This window comes from Acomys russatus, chromosome 8, assembly GCF_903995435.1.
Source record: "Acomys russatus chromosome 8, mAcoRus1.1, whole genome shotgun sequence".
NCBI lineage: Eukaryota > Metazoa > Chordata > Mammalia > Rodentia > Muridae > Acomys > Acomys russatus.
Window position 1 is genome coordinate 18,183,408 of NC_067144.1, and position 20,212 is coordinate 18,203,619.

General features: G+C 47.6%; 1 protein-coding gene across 2 annotated transcripts in view; it reads left to right on the forward strand.

The window, feature by feature from the left end:
• The window catches only part of Itgb5 (integrin subunit beta 5), a 106,968-nt gene that overhangs the window by 43,342 nt on the left and 43,414 nt on the right, over positions 1-20,212 (forward strand). For both annotated transcript variants that reach the window (XM_051149831.1, XM_051149832.1), the window contains exon 5: positions 4,844-5,012. In XM_051149831.1, coding sequence (XP_051005788.1) covers positions 4,844-5,012 — 169 coding nt within the window. The remainder of the gene's footprint in view (positions 1-4,843; positions 5,013-20,212) is intronic.

Consider the following 20,212-nt stretch of genomic DNA (forward strand, 5'->3'; position numbering starts at 1 on the left):
TCTGTGTTGTGTCCTCTGTCACATGTTCTTGACTGTCTGGGCTGGAGTTACTGTTGCTCATGTTGTTCAGAGCTTGGTCACCTGGATCTGGAAGGTTCTGACAGTGTCTCTGTGATGGTTTCCTCTCTCCTCTTTCTGCATGTCCATCCATTAGTCAGGGGGCGGGGTCAGTAGGAGCTTCTCCGTCCAAACTTCATGTTTTTTCTTTTTCTTCACATAGCCTCTGCCACCCACCCAGCAACATAATAGAAATCCATCCAGGTTACAATTTTATCCTATTCTGTAGTTTAATCTGTATGCCAAACCTTCAGTCTGGACTTCTGTGACTGTATTTTTTCTTTCTTATAAGTTTCACTTGGTCCTTTTCTCAGATCCCTGTGTTTTAGATATTTTTCGGGGTTTTTATTATTGTCGCTTCGTTTTTTGAGACTTTTAGTTTTTGTTGTTTGTTTTTAGTTTTTCTAGTAATTTCCCATCTGGCTTTTGGCTGTCATTCCTTCCTCTTTCTGACTGTTTCAAAAGTCCTGGTCTTATGGAATTTCAGGGCATTCTGTTCTTGAGTGTGAGGTTTGCTGACATTCCTTGGGGCTGTGGTGTGAAATGTTTTCATTAGCTCATCTTCATCGGTGGCTGTTTTCCATCAAGGGCCATATGCCCTGTGTGTCCAGACTTTCCACAGAGCAATTTCCATCTTTATTGTTGTCAGGAACCTTTCATGTTGGCAATGCGACTGGTTTTCCTGTTAATTTCTCAGCTGGGGGTTTCTCTGTAAGTCTTGGTTGGCCTGGAACTTGCTATGTAAACCAGGCTGGCCTTGAACTCATAAGAGCTCTCCCTTCCCCTGCCTCCTGAGTGCTGGGATTAAAGGTGTGCACCACCACCTGACTTCCTGGTGGTTTCTTTATGAATACTTTGTGAATTCTCATTGCTAGGGACTAGAGTGACTTTATTTTATTTTATTTTTTTGCAGAGGGCCTTGGTCTGGTTCCCAGCACCCACACTGTCACTTTACAACTGCCTGTAACTATTTCCAGGGAATCTGATTCCTTTTTCTAGTTCCACAGTACCTGCATGTACAGGACATATAATACATACATGTAACTTTATTTATGTGTATGTATGGTGTGTGTGTGTGTGTGTGTGTGTGTGTGTGTGTGTGTGTGTGTGTGTGTGAGTGTAGTGCCTTTGGAGTCCAGAGGTGTTGGATCTCTTGGAGCTGGAGTTACAGGGGAATTCAGATCCTCTGCAAGAGGATTATGTTCTTAACTGCTAGCTTTTCTCTCTTGCTTATAAACTGCAGTGGACAGTAAATGGTTTTTCCTCTTTTCTAGGCTTTCTTCCCCCACCCCGTGCATAGAGAACCCTGGGCCCTGCCCCTCTGTTCAACTCATTCATTTGCAAACAGTGTCCTTTTCTTTGTAACTGTCAACCATAGCTGTCTATTTAAATTTTTTAAAAATTATATTTGGTCTAGAAGTTCTCTGTCCAGAGTAAGAGAGGCATCTTTTCATATTAGCTCAATCTACAATCCTGTCCTGAATATTACATTGTTTTCAAAATTTGCCTAGATCTAGTGTCTTGAAACTGGATTCACTCAGGGAGGTGGGGGAGTGGCACATGCCTTTATTCCCCGCACTTTGGAGGCAGAGGCAGGAGGATCTCTGTGAGATCAAGGCCAGCCTGGTCTACAAAGCGAGTTCAGGACAGGCAAGGCTACACACAGAAACCCTGTCTCAAAACACACACACACACATATACCCCAACACTCCTTCCCTTCTTACCTTCTCTCTCTCTCTCTCTCTCTCTCTTTGATCTTTTTGATTTTGGCTTTTTGAGACGGTTTCTCTCTACGGCTCCGGCTCAGTGTGTGGGAGAGCTACTCCCCTGGCAGGAGAATCTAAACAAACAGATCTCCACGCCACTGTTCTGGAGCAAGGGCTTGTCACAGGTGACCTGCTGTTTCACTGACAGTGGAGGCCTTCCCAGTGTCTGTGTGGCCTCAGTAAGGGGTGTCCCTGACAGGGCTACAGCACAGAAGCTTCTCTCCAGTTGCCGCGCTTTCTGGTTTGGAATTACACCAGGATTGCTCCTGCTGTTTGCAGGAGTGAAGGGGGTGTAAACACCGAGCGGCCACCAGCCATCGCTGTGCCCCTCTCAGCTCTCCTGGTTTCTCATTTCACAGCCCTTATTCAGTTTCTCCCCCAACTGTCACAACAAATACACCCCCAAGGCTCTAAACCGTGGCCCAGAACAACAGAAGGGAAATAGGAGCTTTGGAGGAAGAATAGAGTGCAGTTGTGGGCGTGGTTCTCTCCTTTCTGGGCTTGTCTGTCTGTCTGTCTGTCAAGTAGGTGTGGTTAGAGTCTCGACTCCTCCTTCCAACAGGAATGTAATGTCCACACTTGTCTATACAAAATGAGGAGGCCACTCAAAATCTCAGGGTGGCCTCAGGCGGGTGTGTGTGTGTGTCTGTGGGGTGGGGGTAGGGGGGTAGTGGGGGAGTTAAAAACAGCTCACCTGACTAAGCAAAAAATGTTTGTGAAGATGTGGGAGGGGAGAGGATGGAGACCAAGAGGATGGAGACCAAGAGGATGGAGACCAAGCAGAGAAAGAGCTGTTATTCTGGTGGATTGGAGGTGGGAGGGAGTGTGTGTGTGTGTGTGTGTGTGTGTGTGTGTGTGTGTGTCTGTGTGTGTGTCTGTCTGTCTGTGTGGTGATCTGTCCCCCTGTCTGTCTGTCTGTCTGTCTGTGTGGTGATCTGTCCCCCAGCACCTTGAAGTCTGTGCATCATTGTGACTGTTGGCCTTTCTGCAGAGGGGAGCCTGTCTAGACCTGTGCTGGCAGGGCCGGTCTTGGCAGCAGGCATGGCGGGACCTCTATAGCACTTGTTAAGCCTGTTTCCCTTCCCAGGCACTGCCTGAATGGGATTCTAAAGCCTTTCTCCCAGGCCTGTCTGCCAGTACTTGTTCTTCTGAAGAGAGACTTCTTTACATGGTCACAGATCCTGCAGGTCTGGGTTAGACAGCTCCGCCCTCCCTTCCCCCTTCTCCGCCCCCCCCCCCCCCCCCTTACACTGCAATCAACCCAGTGGCCTTCGTAGGCCTCCTTTCCCCACACTGGGTTAGTCCTCTCTGCCCTCTGCCACACTCTGCCCTCGATTCCTTTATCCCAGGATCCCATTTAGGGCCTCTCTTCCTCTTTCATTGCCCAAGTTTGATACTGTCATTGGCACTGCTTTCTCTAGGAAAGAGGTCACTTCCGGCCTCCCCGAAGATAACCTGCCAGCACTTTGACGTGCACATCTTTTGTCTTTTTCCCATTCGAAGTTTACATTTCTCTGGCAAGTGGATGCTTTATCATTTTATAATGAGTGATGGAGCAGAAGAAATGTTTTTAATTCCTATTCCATCCCACATCTCTTCTTGTGCCAGCACATCCTGGTGTCACCAGTGGGTCCTTTGTTTCACAAAAGCAGTACAGTTGATGTGAAAAAGGCTGGTTGCCCAAAGAGCCCTGCTTGCATTGCCCTTGTCCTTGAGCATGCCCACTGGTCCCACTCATCTTCCAAGGCCCGTGTCACATCTCCCCTGTAAAAGGAACTTTTATTGTCCTGGCCCAGTTGTTGTCTGGGAGGCTTACTGTCTCCTGCTAACCTAAGCCTAATCCTGGAAGCGTCTAGATTCCGTACAATCTAATATAGACCTAGAATGTTTTCAGCCTCTGAGACCCACTGCTCAATAAAGCTCAGCCTTACTTGTTCTTTCTAAGCTCTGGGCTGGCTGGTTCAACTCAGCTGTTCTGGCTCCAACTCTTCTCCCAGCTGACCTATTTAATCTGGCTTCTCTCTTGGCCAGGAATTGTTCTTCTTGGCCTCTAACTAACTCAGCAGTCTGCTCTAATCTTCTGGCTTTTTCTGGTTCGTTCCCTCTTCACCTGAGTTCTCTCTTTCTCTGCAACCCATGTCTCAATTACTGTCCTGATAAAACTGCCTCCTCTCTCTGTAAAACTGCTCCTTAAGTAGCTTCCCTTTCCTCTATTTTCTTGTAAGAGTTGGGCAAATCTTATTCTGTCAAATCTTCTCTGATCCATCACCTTTTCTGTCACACAATTTCACTTTCAAACATGGGTGCTTCCTTCTACAAACTAACGTTACCTTCATTTATGACTAAAGGCATATGCCACCTCACCTGGATCTTAAGATTTTCTTTGCCTAATACTTGCTCTATACTGGGCTGGCCTCGAACTCAGATCTGTTTGCCTCTGTCTCCTGGATTAAAAGTGTGTTTGCATTCCAGCTGAATGTGATCCCCTGCCAGAACAGCCATGTTCTGAATTAACACTCTTCTCCAACTTCCCCCAGCCACAGAGTCTGCCATCGCCTTTGAGCCGTAGTCTGCGCACTTCCATGGCCTGGCTGTTTAAAGTTGTTATTTATCTTTGCTCTCTCCACTGTGCTTATCCCAGGGCAGGTGGTAGGCGCTGGGTAAATATTCATTGATATTTTTCAAGGTACATAGTGTAGGCCAGGGCACGTGGTTAGTATTTAGAGATGAGACCATGGAGGTGGTTCAGTGGGTAGAGGCAACTGCCACTAAGCCTGGTGACTTGAGTTTCGTCCTCCAGACCCACACGATAGAAGAAGAGAACCCATCTCTGCAAGTAGTTCTCTCACTTGCACTTGCGTGTGTGTGTGTGTGTGTGTGTGTGTGTGTGTGTGTGTATGTGTGTGCGCGCGCGCCTGTATGTGTACATACAGGCATGCTAAAATAATGAAATGTAATTAAAAATTGAAAAGGCTTACAGATGATGATGGAAAAGCGACTTTTCTCTTCTTTCTCTCTAGTTACAAGTTATTCCCAAACTGCGTCCCCTCCTTTGGGTTCCGCCATCTGCTGCCTCTCACAGATAGAGTCGACAGTTTCAACGAGGAAGTGAGGAAGCAGAGGGTGTCCCGGAACCGCGATGCCCCCGAGGGGGGCTTTGATGCTATCCTCCAGGCAGCTGTCTGCAAGGTAACTTTCTGGTCTCAGCCTCCATGGGGCAGGTTTTGAGCCACCTGAGCATGTGGCTCCCATCATCCACTCTTCCATCAGAGGCTGTGCTCAGCTGCACCCTGGGGAAATCTCTAGCAATCGAGTCAGCTGGATTTGGGATGACTTGAGCTTGTTGGTGTTGGGGTGTGGCTCTGTGCAGTGGGACAGTGTCTTTGCCAGACAGACAGCTGTTCTATGTTTATGCATTGGCTTTTTTTGGGGGGGAGCCAGTTCTTTTAACCTTAAAGATTCCCTTCCTGAGGAATCCAGCAGAAAAACAGAATCAGGCGAAGCCTTTGGTTGCATGACCATGCTTTTGTTTTTCTTGTCTATCTGTGATGTGTGAATCCAGAGGGGAGGGCACAAACTTCAGTCAGAAGTGAACTTTGACTTTGACAGGTTCCCAACTTGGATAGATATATGTGGAATATTGCTAACAACTTATTGTTAAACAATTTTCTGCTGCCAAAAAAAGCCTAGTGGCAGCCACAAAAGATTAATTATTCTGAGCTCATTACTGAAGCCCGTGTGCAGTATTGTGTGGCTCATCTTCCTGGTCTCTGTGTGTAAGCCTAGGATAGGGTCGACACTGGCAGTGCATTCTTTTTTAGAAGACGTATTTTTAATTTAATGTTATATGTATGAGTTTTTGCCTGCATGTATGTAAGTAAACATGCGTGCCCGGCATCCATGGAGGTGGGGAGAAGAGGCCCTCAAAGTCTTTGGATTTGTTTCAGACAGTTGTAACCCTCCATGTGAGTGGCTGAGATGCGAACCTGGGTCCTCTGGAAGAGCAGAAAGGCTCTAAGCATTGGGCCATCTCTCCAGACCCTTGGTAATGAGGTTTTGAAAATCCACGGAAGCTCATTAGTGGTAGAGTGGTAGGGACCCTTAAATGCTTGGGAAGTCAGGGGAGTGTTGGGGCACGTTGTGTGATGGTGTCTCTATATTCAGTTAATTGATTGCTAAACCAGCAGAGAGCTAAGTGCTAGCCAGATCTCATATTATTATTTCTATGGCCCATCACAGGGGTGGGGGGATGTGGGGGAGGGGCTTGGGGGGTGGAGTGGGAGGTGTGTGTGTGTGTGTTGTGTGTGTGTCTTATATTTTGTAAATATCTGTCTATTGATTGTAATAAAGAGCTGATGGCCAATACCTAGGCAGGAGGTGGAGGGCAGAACTTCTGGGAAAGAGAGGGACTCAGGGAATAAGAAAAGAAGGCGGGAGATTCACCAGCAAACACAGGAGAATGGGCTGACTGAACAGGTGCAGAGAGGTAGATGTGCTACCAGGATTAGTCAGGTGAAGCTGGATAGGTGGCCGGAGACTGTTCTAGATAAAAGGCCTTTAACATATTAAAAAGCCTCTGTGTCATTACTTATACCGCTGATGGGTTCAAAAGTCCCTCTATATTTTGGGTGCCACTTGTAGCTGGACTTTTGGCTACGTTTTTGGGTTCTTTTTCTTACCTCTTTTTCCACACCACCCCTAGTCCCTCCAACCCCTTAACACTAGGTAGGAGAGAAAGAATGTTAGAGGAGAAAGGGGGTGTCGATATGATTAGACTACTTCCTGCTGACTCTGGGCATCGGGCTTCTTGGGACTAGTTTGATTTTCATCCTCAGGATTGCTGCAATCAGCAACCTAGCCAATAGCACCAAACAGCAAACAGCAACAGCATCAGGGGCAGCAACAGGGGGAGAAGCAGCCATCGCAGGCCCTCCCAGGGCTCTCATATTTATATCCTCTCATGAGTCCCCAGAGCTGGGCAGTGGTGGCACATGCCTTTAATCCCAGCACTCGGGAGGCAGAGGTACGTGGGTCGCTGTGAGTTCGAGGCCAGTCTGGTCTACATAGTAAGTCCAGGACATCCAAGGCTACACAGAGAGACCCTGTCTCAAAAAAAAAAAAAGAGTCTCCAGGATTCCAAAGGTAAACTGTCATGCTCCTGCTAGAGCATGCGGCAAATCATAGTGAGCTGTTGTGGCCAATCTGAAGCAGCCCATATCCCACACCAGGGATTAAAACAAAAAACACAGTCACATAAACATTTCTATGTTTTTAAAAAACGAAAAGCAAAAAGTTCTCACGAGACAGGGAAAGAGGTTAGAACCTAGCTTCAAGGCCACACACAGTAGCTGCTGTTTGCTTCCTTGGTGATCAGCAGTCTCTAGTTTCTAAGTGTGCCTGCTGGGCTTGTCCTGTATTCACTTTCCTCTCTAATTACCCTTTGACACGGATAACAAGAAAGCCCAGTTTCCGATTCTGAAGTAAGAATCCCCAACAGCAGACAGAGATGGCTAAGGAGAAGGAAAAAGCATAGAAAGCAATGGGACTGTCCTTCCTGGTCCCTCTGGCTGTGTCATTAAGAAGGCCCGGGGGCTCCTTCAGAGGCAAGGTCTGTGGCTTCCCATGCTGGTGGCTGCTGGCCAAGACCACATGGTGTATAGCTGAAAGGTTCCTGGTGGCTTTTTTTTTTTTTTTTTTTCAGTCTGAAGGCCAGATGGAACACAGCTATGATGCGTGCATCTCCGAATCGCTCATGTGTCATGAAATGCTTTATGGATAATACTCTTCCCTCCTTTTTTTTTTACTGGCATTCAGACATTGCCTGAAGAGGCAATGTCTTCAGAGACATTCAGCCAAATTCTACATTTTGTCAGAAGACAAATAGTGTAGGGGGAAAATGTAAGATTGCCCTCACCTCCTTACCCAGGGAATTTAGTGGATTTTCTTTTAGGGGAAGTCAACATCATTAAGGCTGTGTGGGTGGGAGAAAAACTCATTTACAGTCCATGTCTGGCACTACAGGATGAAGGGTACGGGGACTGCTGGTCCCAGAGAGAAGCCAGAGGCACCCTTGTGCCTGCAGGATCCTTCTGCGCCATCCCGAGTGGGTAGAATGTCTACCTTTGACGTCAGTGTTCCAAAGGCCTCTAGCTGATTTCCTGAACTCATTGTTTGCACCTGGTGAGGTGTCCTTGACAGGGAGGCAGTGTATGAGCCCCTGTCAGCCTTGCAGGTTTCACCATGGCCTTTGCTACAGGGAAAGTTAATCATTGCTTAGAATTATGTGGCCTGCAAGCCACGAGTTTCCCTTTCCCTTTCCCCCAGTTCTGTGCTGTGGAGTTAAATTTAGACATGTATTAAGGCATTTCTTTATCATCTGAAATTGCCTTTTTTTTTTTTTTTTTTTTTGGTTTGTTTGTTTTCGAGACAGGGTTTTTGTATATAGGCTTGGCTGTCCTGGACTTGCTTCGTAAACTAGGCTGGCCTTGAACTCACAGAGATCTACCTGCCTCTGCCTCCCGAGTGCTGGGATTAAGGGCGTCTGCCCAACTGCACCTGGCTGAAATGGCCTAATTTTTAATAGGTGTCATTTTTTCCAGTTTATTACAGCCTTTCTTATTATAGCAAAAATGTCAGGAATAGATCATAGACCAGCTTTTGGTGAATGACTAGGCAACAAAAATTATGGCATTAAAAAATCTTCATCAACTTGAGGGCCAGGCAGGGTTGCACATGCCTAGATTCCCAGCTCTTAGGAGGCAGAGGTTGGCAGATCTCGGTGAGTCCAAGACCAGCCCTGTCCTCAAAGGGAGTTCCAGGCCAGCCAGGGCTGCATAAAAAGACTCTGTCTCAAAAATCAAACATACAAACAAAATCTCTTGCCTAAGAGAAATTAGGAGTGGACTAATGAATGCAGGCTAAAAACCACTCTGGCTGGAATGACCGTAATTGGCAAATAAAAGAAAGAAAAGTAGGCTGATGATACTGCCCAATGGGTAGAGGCACCTGCTGCCAAGCCTGAGTTCAGTCCCAGGAACATGCGTGACAGAAGGAGAAAACCAGTTCCTCCAAGTTGTCCTCCGAGTGCCACACCAATGTCACGGCATGTGTGCACATGTCCACACACATGGGAAAGAAGGAAACTACTTGGAAGTAGACCAAGATGATAATAGTATTCTTAGGCTGTAGAATTATATGTTGTTTTTAGTTTTCTTGGTGGTTTAAATTTTTTCATATTTATATAAATTTCTATAATACATATATACTCCTTTTATTATGGAGCATTTCAAACATAATAATGGAGAGAACAGGGAAACTAAACCCATATCCGTTCTTTCCTGAGTGATCCCCACTCCTGGCCAGTCTTGTGTTTTGTTTACAGAGACCCTGCCCCCCTCTTATTTGAGGGATAGCTCAGGTATCACTTTCTTCACTGAGCCTGTTCCTGTTTGCCCAGGCTAGAGGCTCTTCTTAGTCCTGCCAATTGTGTGGAACAGAGGAAGAAAGCCCAGAGTCCTGTGCACTTGGCCAGCTTTCATAGGGGCCAGCGTTAGCTGGACAGCCCGCCCTGCAGTGTGCACATGCGCACCTCTGCTTCCATTGACCTTTGCTTTAATGATGGATTTGAGAACAGGCGTGCCTCACAGCATCACGGGTTCTCCTGGGCTCTGGTTTCCCAGGCCTGGACTCTTCACTATCAACTTGTGGGACTAAGGAGTACGACATAGCTGTCTTTAAAGCCTACCTCGTAGAAAGGTGTTCTTTGCAGAGGATAAGGAAGGGAAATCCTGCTTTTCTTTGGGATTCTACTCAGGACAAAGACCCTGCTTTTACCAGTGTGTGTGTGTGCACGTGCGCGTGCGTGTGCGTGCCCTTGTCCTGCCCCCACAGCTGCTCAGATTGTTGCCGGAGGCAGTTAACAGCATTCACAGCTGAGAGATGGCTGTCATGCAAGCATCTTTTTTCCAGTGTAGTGTCCACAATGGGTTAGAATTGGAGTGTGCTGCTACCTCTGGTGCTTTCTAAGCCTGTGGTGGTTTACACTTTTTCTGGGTCAGATTCATGGTTCCTTTTTATCAGTTTCATTGTTTCCCCGGCTTTAAGTTGCGTATTCCTTATTCTAAAATTGTACAGGTGGGTGGTACAGACTGGAGCTACGGTTGCTTTCCTACTTCCCCAAACAGGAAGCCCCCTTGGCCTCCAAGGATAGTGGGTGGGTAGGTGGGATGGATTCAGGGCTGTGGTTTCCAGAGCCTGTTTTGTTTTCCTTTGCATCAGTGTCTTCAGGAAACTATTAAAGTATTGGATTTCTCAATCTCTCTCTCCCCCCTACCCTTCCCCTCCGCGCGCTCACGCGTGTGTGTATGTGTGTGTGTGTAGAGGGAGAGAGTGTGAACATACATGTGGAGGTCAGAGGATTTCTTCCTACTTTGTTGAGTCAGGGTCTCTTGTCTCTGTCTCTGTGCTACTGCATGTTCCAGGCTAACTGGCCAGCAAGCTTCCAATACAAGGCTCAGAACAATGGCAGGAGATCCAAAGAAACTGAGGGGTGCTTCTGCTGTTTTCACCTCCTGTCTGGCCACAGGAGTGCTGGAATTACAGATGTGCACCCCCACATCTGGCTTCTTACATGGGTCTGGGTCTAATTTGGGTTGCTAGGCCTGTGTTTTTATTGGTTAGGCCATCTCCCTGGCCCCTGACTGTGGTTAATACGCGCTTTCACATTACAGTGCGCATGTGCATACCGCAGGGCGGGCTGTCCAGGTAACTGTGGCCCTTATGAGGAGCTGGCCAGAATGCCCAGACTCTGCCATATCACTTCTGTTTTGTTTTTCTTTTTTGGTTTTTTGAGACAAGGTTTTTCTGTATAGCCCTAGCTGTCACTTTGTAGACCAGGCTGGCCTCGAACTCACAGAGATCAGCTTGCCTCTTCCTCCCTGAGTGCTGGGATTACTGGCTTGCGTCACTGTGCCTGGCTACATCACATCACTAGTTTGGTGATGTTTCAAAGTCTGTGACCCATGGTTAGCTGTGCTGGAGTCACGCTGCCCTGCTGACAGCTGGGTATTCTCATGCAGAGAGTGGGAAATAGCTCAGTATTACCACCAACATGGTGAGCGTGCATGTCCATTAACCTCTGTATAAGCCAGCTGCTTTACCCTCTAATATAGATTAGCTGTGTGTCTGTAGCACCCCCCCTCACTGACAGGGACAGGCTCCACACCCTCCTTCCCCACCTCCCACCCCCTTTGAGAAGGGCTTCTCTCTGTAACCCTGGCTGTCCTGGAACTCACTGTGTAGACCAGGTTGGCCTCAAACTCTGAGAGATCCATCTGCCTCTGCCGCTCAGGTGCTGGGATTAAAGGTGTGGGCCACCACTACCCAGCGTTTTTGTTGCTGTTGTTTGTTTTCGTTTTGAGGTGTTTCCTCACCTCCTCCAAGACAGGATTTCTCTGTAGCCATAGGTGTCCTGGACTAGTAGACCAGGCTGGCCTTGAACTCACAGAGATCCACTTGCCTCTGCCTCCTGAGTGCTGGGATTAAAGTGCCACCATGGCCAGCTTGGTTTTGAGGTTTTACTTCTATGATAGCCAGTATTGTCAGTTTCCTGTGCCTCCATCATGGCGTCTGCGTTCCAACCACACTTACCTGGCTCCTGCTGGGCTGTTGCTCTTGCTGTTTTCTTTGCTTCACTCCCCCCACTCCCGAGTAGTTCTGCGTTCTTTCCTCTTCTTTCTTCTTAGTAGAATCCATTGCATCAAGCAGTTTCCACTCCACCTCCAGCCTCCTGCATCGTCACATCCAACATCTGTGTGGTGTGTTTGTTCCAACATGGCTGACACATTTCACCTATAACACATTTTGTGCTAGGGCTCAGTCTTAGTATTTCTTGGGCATTCTATAGCTGTCAACAAACAGAAAAACTGCTTCCCATCACAAAATTGTACAGGGCAAGCCTTCCCCACTCACCCCTAGAGTCCCATGCTCATATAACATTCCTCCCTAAACCTGGTCTTAAACATCAGTGTGCGCGTGCATGCGCATGTATGCCTCTGTGTGTGTGTGTGTGTGTGTGTGTGTGTGTGTGTGTGTTTTGTGGGTTGTTCAGAACCGGAAGTCTAGAAGTTGAACTTTGGACCTGCAGCACGCTGGGCAAGTGCTCTGTACTGCAGAGTGACAGCCCCAGTCCTTTGAACTGCTTTTCCTTTTGTGTGTCTAACTTGACTTGCTTGTGTTGCAGACGTCAGCTTAATTGACTGTCCATCAGGGAATACTCCCTGATTGATCACCCTCCCTGAGTCAGGGTCTCTTACTGCTAAGTACTTGGTTGCTTCTGTCCCAGTTACCATTTTATTTTTATTTTGGTCATTACTAGTGTCCCCTCTCTGAGACACTAAAGGTATTGTCATCGCCATATCTGTGTATCTCCAGCACCAAGGACACTGCCCTGAACAGGCGAGGTCTTTGTGACACATCTGCTGGGGAAACAATGCTTTGTACTCGTAGGTGCCACTGGGCTTCTGAAGGATGCTCAGATATAGCCAGATCCCCCTGTTCCTCGATTGTCCACCTTCCCACAATGCTCTGCTGCCTCCGTGGCATCCATAGAGTGACATACCCACCTCCAAGTGAAGCCTTTCACACTGTGTATAGGCGATGCTCTCAACTCGGTAACAGTTCTGGTGGAGAGAAAAGTAAAGAAACTTGGAGAAAGGCCCCTGTCCTCAGGGTTTGTGTTTTTAAAGACAGATTTCCCTGATTGGCCTGGAACTCACTATGTAGGCCAGCCTGGCCTCTTACTCACAGAGATCTACCGACTCTGCCCCTGAGTACTGACGTTAAAGGCCTAAACCACCACGACCAGCTACTCAGGGATTTTATTTGAGTTTAAGGATCTAGTTGAGGGTAAATTAAGCATCCCATTTATAAGCGTTTTACCGACCCATATGACATTATTGATATCTACTTATCACTGATTTTTGCATATTGGTACTTCTACTAACAACACAAATGCTGTGTTTATTCATTTACTTTCTTTCTTTTTTTTTTTTTTTTTTTGTCCTCCGACCCCCCACCCCCACCCCACCTCCCCGCAGAGTTGAAGACCAAACCCAGCTCTCTACCGCTGAGCTAAATCCCCAACCCCTCATTGACTTTCTGTAGTACTAGAAATGAAACCAGGGGCAAGGGCTCCTAGTCCCCCTAGTGGAAAATCTGTGTGGCTCAACAGCATATGTTCTACAGTGTCTTCAGTCCAGCTTGGGCCCTGATACCAAGCTTACACCAGAGACCCCCTACTGTGCTCTTTGCTCTTTGTGGGGGTGAAGGGTTTGGGCCTGAGGTGGATGCTTAGAGCCTGAGTCACTGGCGGCTTCTTTCCCCAGGGAAAGGAGTACGACACTGTGGCCTCTTTAAGTGTAACCACAGAGCCGATGTTTTTCCCTCAAGTATATTTCTTTGCAAAGTATGGTTCCCAACAGGGAAAACAAACTCCTAAGGAGGACGTGTTTATTGTTACAGAGCAATGGAAACAGGCCCGAATGTCAGGGTGGTTGCTCATGCCGGAAGCCAACTCCACAATCACAGCTTGATTTCCCTTGAGGGCCATGTTGGAATTAAGACTCTTTAGTCCTCAAACTTGGATCTGCTGTGGAATCTGTCACTGGCCAATCAAGCCATTGTCCTCTCCATCCTCCTTCTCTCCCTCCCTCCCTCCCTCCCTCCCTCTCTCCATCCTTCCACCCTCCCTCCTCCTCAGCACCTGTTCCCTCTTCCTGCCACTGCCTCCCGGAACCGTTCATATACAGTGTTCCGTTGTTAATCTGAAAGCTTGTTGCGGACTTGCTGTGCGCGTGGGCCCCACATGAGGTACCGTGAGGGGGTCCAGGTTGAGGTGGCCACGGATCAGCCTCTGCAAACCTAACTGCACTCGGAAGACAGTGAGAGAACAAGATCTAAGGTGCAGCTGGGCAAACTGGCCTCTTAGGGACCAAGTGGTCAGGGATGGCCTTCCTCCCTGCTGGAAAGGATGCCTTGGGCCTGTCACTTCCCCCAGGCTCTGCACCAAAGCAACAGGTTGACTTCCACGCTTTCCTTTGAAGGTGGCAGTATGATCTCCTACTGTGACAAGCTAGAAATGGCAGAGCCAGAGCTGGCGGGTGGATTCATGTGCTTATCCATCACAGTAGATGGATAAATGTATATAACTTGGACATCGGCGCCTGTGTTGTCTCTGCACAGGTGACCCAGGGCAGTGAGCTACCCTGTGGAGGCTGCCACCTCCTCCTGTTTCCTCAGACTCCCAGTCCCTCTCCGAATTCTCCACAGGATGTCCTTGAGTATGTCCCTCTGACTTGCCATGCTTTGTGTGGTCCCCACATGTAAATAAGTTGTTACAAAGTGGCTCTGAGGAGCCCAGTGGAAGATGCTCCGGACAGAAGCTATATACTCAGGGCCCAGTCAGGTCTACGGGCTGTGTATTTACTCCAAGTCTGTTTGAGATAGCCCGGGTGGGTTGTATGACCTGTCTGTCTTAACCTCTCAAGTGCTGGGATAACAGGTGGCTTAACGGGTGCGTTTTGGTGCTGGCAATTGAACCCGGGACCTGATGGCTATTTGGCTCACACTCTCCCACCGAACTCTCTCCCCAGCTGACAGAAATGGTCTTTCTCAAGTGTATTGGGGCCATGCCTTTAATCTCAGCACTCGGGAGGCAGAGGCAGGTGGATCTCTGAGTATGAGGCCAGCCTGGTTTACAGAGTAAGTTCCAGGACAGCCATGGTTACATAGTGAGACCCTGGCTCCAAAAATCAACCCCTCAAAAGAAACTTCTCTCCCACTTCTCCTCCCTCCTCCTCACTCTTCTCCATCCCATTCCGTTCTCCCTTCTTCAGTACATTGGATTGAACTCAGAGCCTCATGTACACCAGGCAGGTGCTCTGCCGCTGAGCACCAGTCTCCAAGTCTGCCTGTCTACCGGGTCACTTCCTGGTAGTTTAGACTTGCAGTAGCCGCCTTGAGCCTGTGTCCTACCATTCTCAGTGGCGCACCTCCTAAGCTCTGATTGGCCACCACAACCCATGACATCTCCCATACACACTAATTTTATTTGCTAAGCGCAGCTTGCTTTGAGCTGGTGTCTAGCAAATCTCTCTGTGTCTCCCACTGGTTGGTTGCTGGTGTGGCCACTTTACAGCTGGGCAAGGGAGTTCCTCAGGAGAGGTGGAAAGTCTCTGTCATCTGAGGGCCTGCTTTCTTTCGTCAGACATTGTAGCCACTGAGTGACCCCATAGGTCTTCAAGAAACCAGATTTGCACCACAGGCTGAGGGCCTGTGTCCTCAACTTCAGAAACTAGCTTCCCTGTTCCCCAGATGTTTCCCGCTGTTGGAGATGAATAAGCCAGCGAGTCTGTCTGGCCCCGGGGAGTAGTAGCAAGCTTTTATTTATTTTTCTCAGACTGGGAAGGCTCGTCCCTCCCTTTCAATCTCTGCTTCTCCTTTTTTTATGGACGGCTGAGAGAGGTCAGATTCTGGGGAGCTGAGTGGAGGAACAGAAGCAACATTTAAGAGAGGTGAAGCTTAAGAGGCCAGCGGAGAAGCAGGGTCACGGGAGGGTTATGATCACTGGGCTAGGAGTATATTTTTAAGCACGTGGGAAGGAACCCGGGAGAGAGAGACTGATGGGATCTTTTCCAGGGAGGGTGGGATTTACAGGGCTGTGTTTTCTCAAGGAGGGAGGAGCCCACCTTCCTTGGGGACAGTGAGATCAGAGCAGAAGGCAGGAGGAGGCTTGCGGTTTAGCAGAGAGAAGGGCACTGGCCATCTTTCTGTGGGGCTGTGGCGCATTGTGGAACCAGGTGGGGAGGGGGCCTGTTGCTTGTCTCTCGGGTGACAAAAGAGGCAAGGGCACCTAACTTGAACGAGGACTGAGAGGATGAAAGGTGAAGAGGGCTGGCAGTGAACTGGATGCAGATGTAGCCAGCGGACAGAGAGGCCAAGTGAACCGTGGTCCTGGCCAGCTGCCCGGTTTCTTGCTGGAGTCCAGCATGCTTCCGCTCCGCCCACCACTGACAGTCTCATCCGAGGGCTGACCTTGCTGACCTTGATCTCTTTAGTGACATCAGCTTTGTTTACATGGTGACTTTACTCACAGACACAAAAAGGGGTTTCCCTCAAAGACAGACCCTTTAGAAAACCTTTTTAATAAAGGAAACTGTTCAACATAAAAATTAAGAGATAACTGCTGGGCGCATGCCTTTAATCCCAGCACTCGGAAAGCAGAGGGAGACGGATCTCTGTGAGTTCAAGGACAGCCTGGTCTAAAATGAGTCCAAGACAGGCAGGGCTACACAGAAAAATCCTGTCTTAGAAAAAAAAAAAGATATAAAGATATGTAAATAAGCAAAAAGGAGATGAAGGTCATGCACAGTGCTCCACTCTGAAGATAAGTGGTGAACTTACAAGTTAGAGACATAGGTGGGAGTTTTTGGCTCCATGGAAATGGTGGTGTCAATGAGTACCAATTGCTGCCTATTTACCACGCTGCAGGTACATGGCCGGCTGCTCTGGGTGTCATTTTGTTTAATCATCTCAACAACTGTGTTTCATCAGTAGTTATTATCTCCCCCTTATAGATGAGGAGGCTGATGTTGGCAAAAAATTAAACACCTCCCTCAAGGTAACACAGGCAAGATGAAACAGACGTAGAGCCGGACCCAAGTCTACCAGCACCTGACCTCAAGCATGCAACTTCTGCCAAAAAACAAAACAAAACAAAACTGTTGACGTGTGACATTCCTTGTCCCCTCCCTGCTGGCATGCCCATGGAATGCGTTGTTTTTAAAGGCACTCTGAGCAAAACAAGGCTTGTTTAGAAATACACATCACTGAAGTACATTAACATACATAAGCCCCACATTGAAAGTGTGTAGGTTGGCACACATTTTATTTTCTGTTTACTTTGGGTTTTGGAGCAGTCTTGTACATGTAGCCCAGGCTGACTTCAAACTTGGAATCCTCCTGCCTCAGCCTCCTGAGTGTTGGGATTATGTTCCACCATGCCTGGCCCTGTTAGAAAAATTTGACATATATCAAAACCAAGATAATACCGAGATGGTGACATAGCTCATCCAATAAAGATGCTTTCTGACAAGCCTGACAATCCCACAAATTGTCCTTTGACCTCCACTTGGGTGCCTTAAGAGGCATACAAGTCCCACCCCCGATCAAATAAAGCTAATGAACATGTCATTTATATCTGTGAGTTTGTGCCCCTGTCATTTCTCTTTCTTGCATCTCCCCCCAGACAACGACATATTGGCTGTCATTACACATAAGATCTATTTGTAAAAATTGTATATACCCAGTACCTTTTTTGCAGGGTGTGGGGGTGTGGGGGGGGAGAGCACCTGTCCTGTTTGACCCCGCCCAGTTATTCTGCGAGTCCTCCTTGTTGGTAAATGTATCTACTCATTGTCTCTGTGGCTTGGCAACAGTTGCACAACCTTACTACCAAATAGTAAAAGAGGAGAAATGTAAGCTGGCTACTCTGGCTCTTAAATAGTAATTTAGAGTCCCATTATAGCTTCCTTTATGTGCCAAGTGCTCCTCAGATACACTGTGTATAAAGACCTGGCCCCAGCCCCGCCAAGCAGTTTCAGTTCCACTTTCCAAAGGCTGAAAGAAACTAGAGGCTCTCACAGGGCTCCACAGTTGGAGCAAAGCAGAGACTTGAACTCAGATTCATCTCTTCCAAAGATAGGGGACTCTGGCTCCTGTGGATGCTGTGCATCACAGTTCCGTGAATTTCTTTAAAATCAAGAACATATTCCTTGTCCTAAGTGTGGAATACAAAACGTAAGCCTTCCAAACGAATAAACCCCTGAGCAATCAGGCAGCAGATAACTGGTTTCAAATATGAACACCCTGGATTCGTCATGTGAAATCTCCAGGCTGAAAGCCTAAGTGGATAATTCGTCTGTCCTGACCCGTTCCTGCGACCTCATTCTGGGCCACGGCTGTTGACAGCACTTACTGATCATGAGCCCACTTCAGAGGAGATAGAGTTATCACCATCACTCTGTGGTGTGGTTCCTGCTGCAGATGCGCCTGCTCTTTCAGCAAACAGTGGTTTTTGGATGGGGCAGTCATAGGTTAAACACCGTGGTGTATTGGGCTTTTTTTCTGAGTATCTCCTTTACTGTGCACACAGAGCTTCCTCTCACTGTATGATCAGGTGATTTAATTTTGTGAGTGAGACACAGGCCACCTCAATCTGCCTTGATAGTAGAGTGGACTGGTCAGTTTACCTCTCTGAGCACACATTTGCTCAACTATGGGATGGCAGTGTCTGGCCTGCCTCACAGAGGTTGTAGTGAGGGTAAATGGGGTCATAGATGTGCTCAACAGAACTGAAGTATTTATGCCTGCTCTGTGCACAAGGGGAAAGCTAGCTAGGGGACAAATTGGTCAGGGTCACACCAGGAACCAGAAACAGCAGGAGAACTCAAATGTCCATCTTCAAGCATCAAGTTCCATGTAGTCTGGCTCCTTGCTAACCCAGCCCCTCATCTGCTTCTGTCTCCGTGAGACCACAGAGAAGCTGTCAGAGAGAAAAATGGAGCCCAAACAAAGCAAATCACAACATTCAAAAGCCCAGTGTCACAGAAGCAGTGCTTATAGTTTGAATATGGGAAATATTGGGACTAGGAATAATGGGAAAAGGAAAAGATTACCCATAACCCAACGGTAAACTCATTATGCCATATTTTATGTCAGTATCTTGTGTCCTTCTAAAGTGGGATTCTGTGTTTCTTACATGGTTTATAACCACACTACAATCATCTGCTTCTTTGTTTCCAATGTCATTGTTTACACACAATTTCAGACTTTTAAAAAGTAATTTATTTATTACGTATACAGTGCTCTGGCTGCATGTACACCTGCAGGCCAGTAGAAGGCATCAGATCTCATTATAGATGTTTGTGAACCACCATGTGGTTGTTGGGAATTGAACTCAGGACCTTTGGAAGAGCAGACAGTGATCTTTACCTCTGAGCCATCTCTCTAGGCCCCAGACTTTTTTTTTTTTCTGGACTCCCTTTGTAGAACCAGGCTAACTTCAAACTCACAGAGATCCTCCTGGTTCTGCCTCCCAAGTGCTGGGATTAAAGGCGTGTGCCACCACTGCCTGGCTAATTTCAGATTTTTTTTTAAAAAAAATTATTTATTTATTATTCTGCCTGCATGTGTGCCTGTGCGCCAGATCTCATTATAGATGGTTGTGAGCCACTGTGTGGTCACTGGAAATTGAACTCAGGACCTTTGGAAGAGCAGCTAGTGCTCTTAACCTCTGAGCCATCTCCCCAGCCCCTAATTTCCGACCTTTTATGAACATAATTTCTTGTGTGGAGGAAGATGCCATCTCAGGGCACTTCCCTGTTCCCATCCATGCCTTTCCATTTTTCCTTACTACTGACAATTTCATAGTACTCTTTGAATGAAAAAAAAAGAAAGAGAAAGAAAAAAAACAAAAACAAAACAAAACAGTCGGGCAGTGGTGGTGCACACCTTTAATCCCAGCACTTGGGAGGCAGAGGCAGGTGGATCTCCGTGAGTTCCAGGACAGCCGGAGCTCAGAGAAACCCTGTCTCAACCACGCCCCCAAATCGAAAAAAACAAAACAAAAAATTACAAACAAAGAAACAAAAGGAAAGGAAAGGGGAGAGCATAGCCAGGGGCAGACATATCTAGGGGAGTCCATAGAGGTCATGACCCTGAACCATGTGGGGAGAGGGCCACCAAGTATAGCAGCCAGGAGGCCAAAGGTACAAAAGGAACAAAATGATGGGTAACCAGAATGTCTGAGTTAGATAGGGAAGAACCTCTGGGGGAAGGCAACCAAACCCTGGGATGGAGAGTTTAGGGTAGAGGGTGGGTATGCAGCCATACCCTGTAACAGGAACTGAAGGATGCTGGGAGAACCTGGATGCCCGGTCCTCTCTGGTATGTTAAATAAGTACTTCTGCTGCTTGGCTTGTCTAGGGTTTGAAACTTAGCACTGTTATGGCTGGAGTCCCCTGAAATAGAATCACTGAGTTGACAGATACCAGATAAAGTCTGGCTTATTGAGGGATAATTTATGTAGTGTGGCATTCACTCTTTTTAAGTGTGTGCACACACATTCAGAAGGTGAAAAGTAACAGAGCAAGATTCAACCGACCAGAATCCTGGGAGCTTCTCCGGAGTCTTCCTATCCCACCAAGAAAGGCCTCATCGTAGCTCCTGACCCATGACCAGCTTGTCCTGGTTCAGCTGCGAGGGGGCTCCAGCTCCCCAGAAGTGGGGGTTGTGGGAGGGTCTCTTTGCTGTGCTCCTTTTTTTGTCTTCCT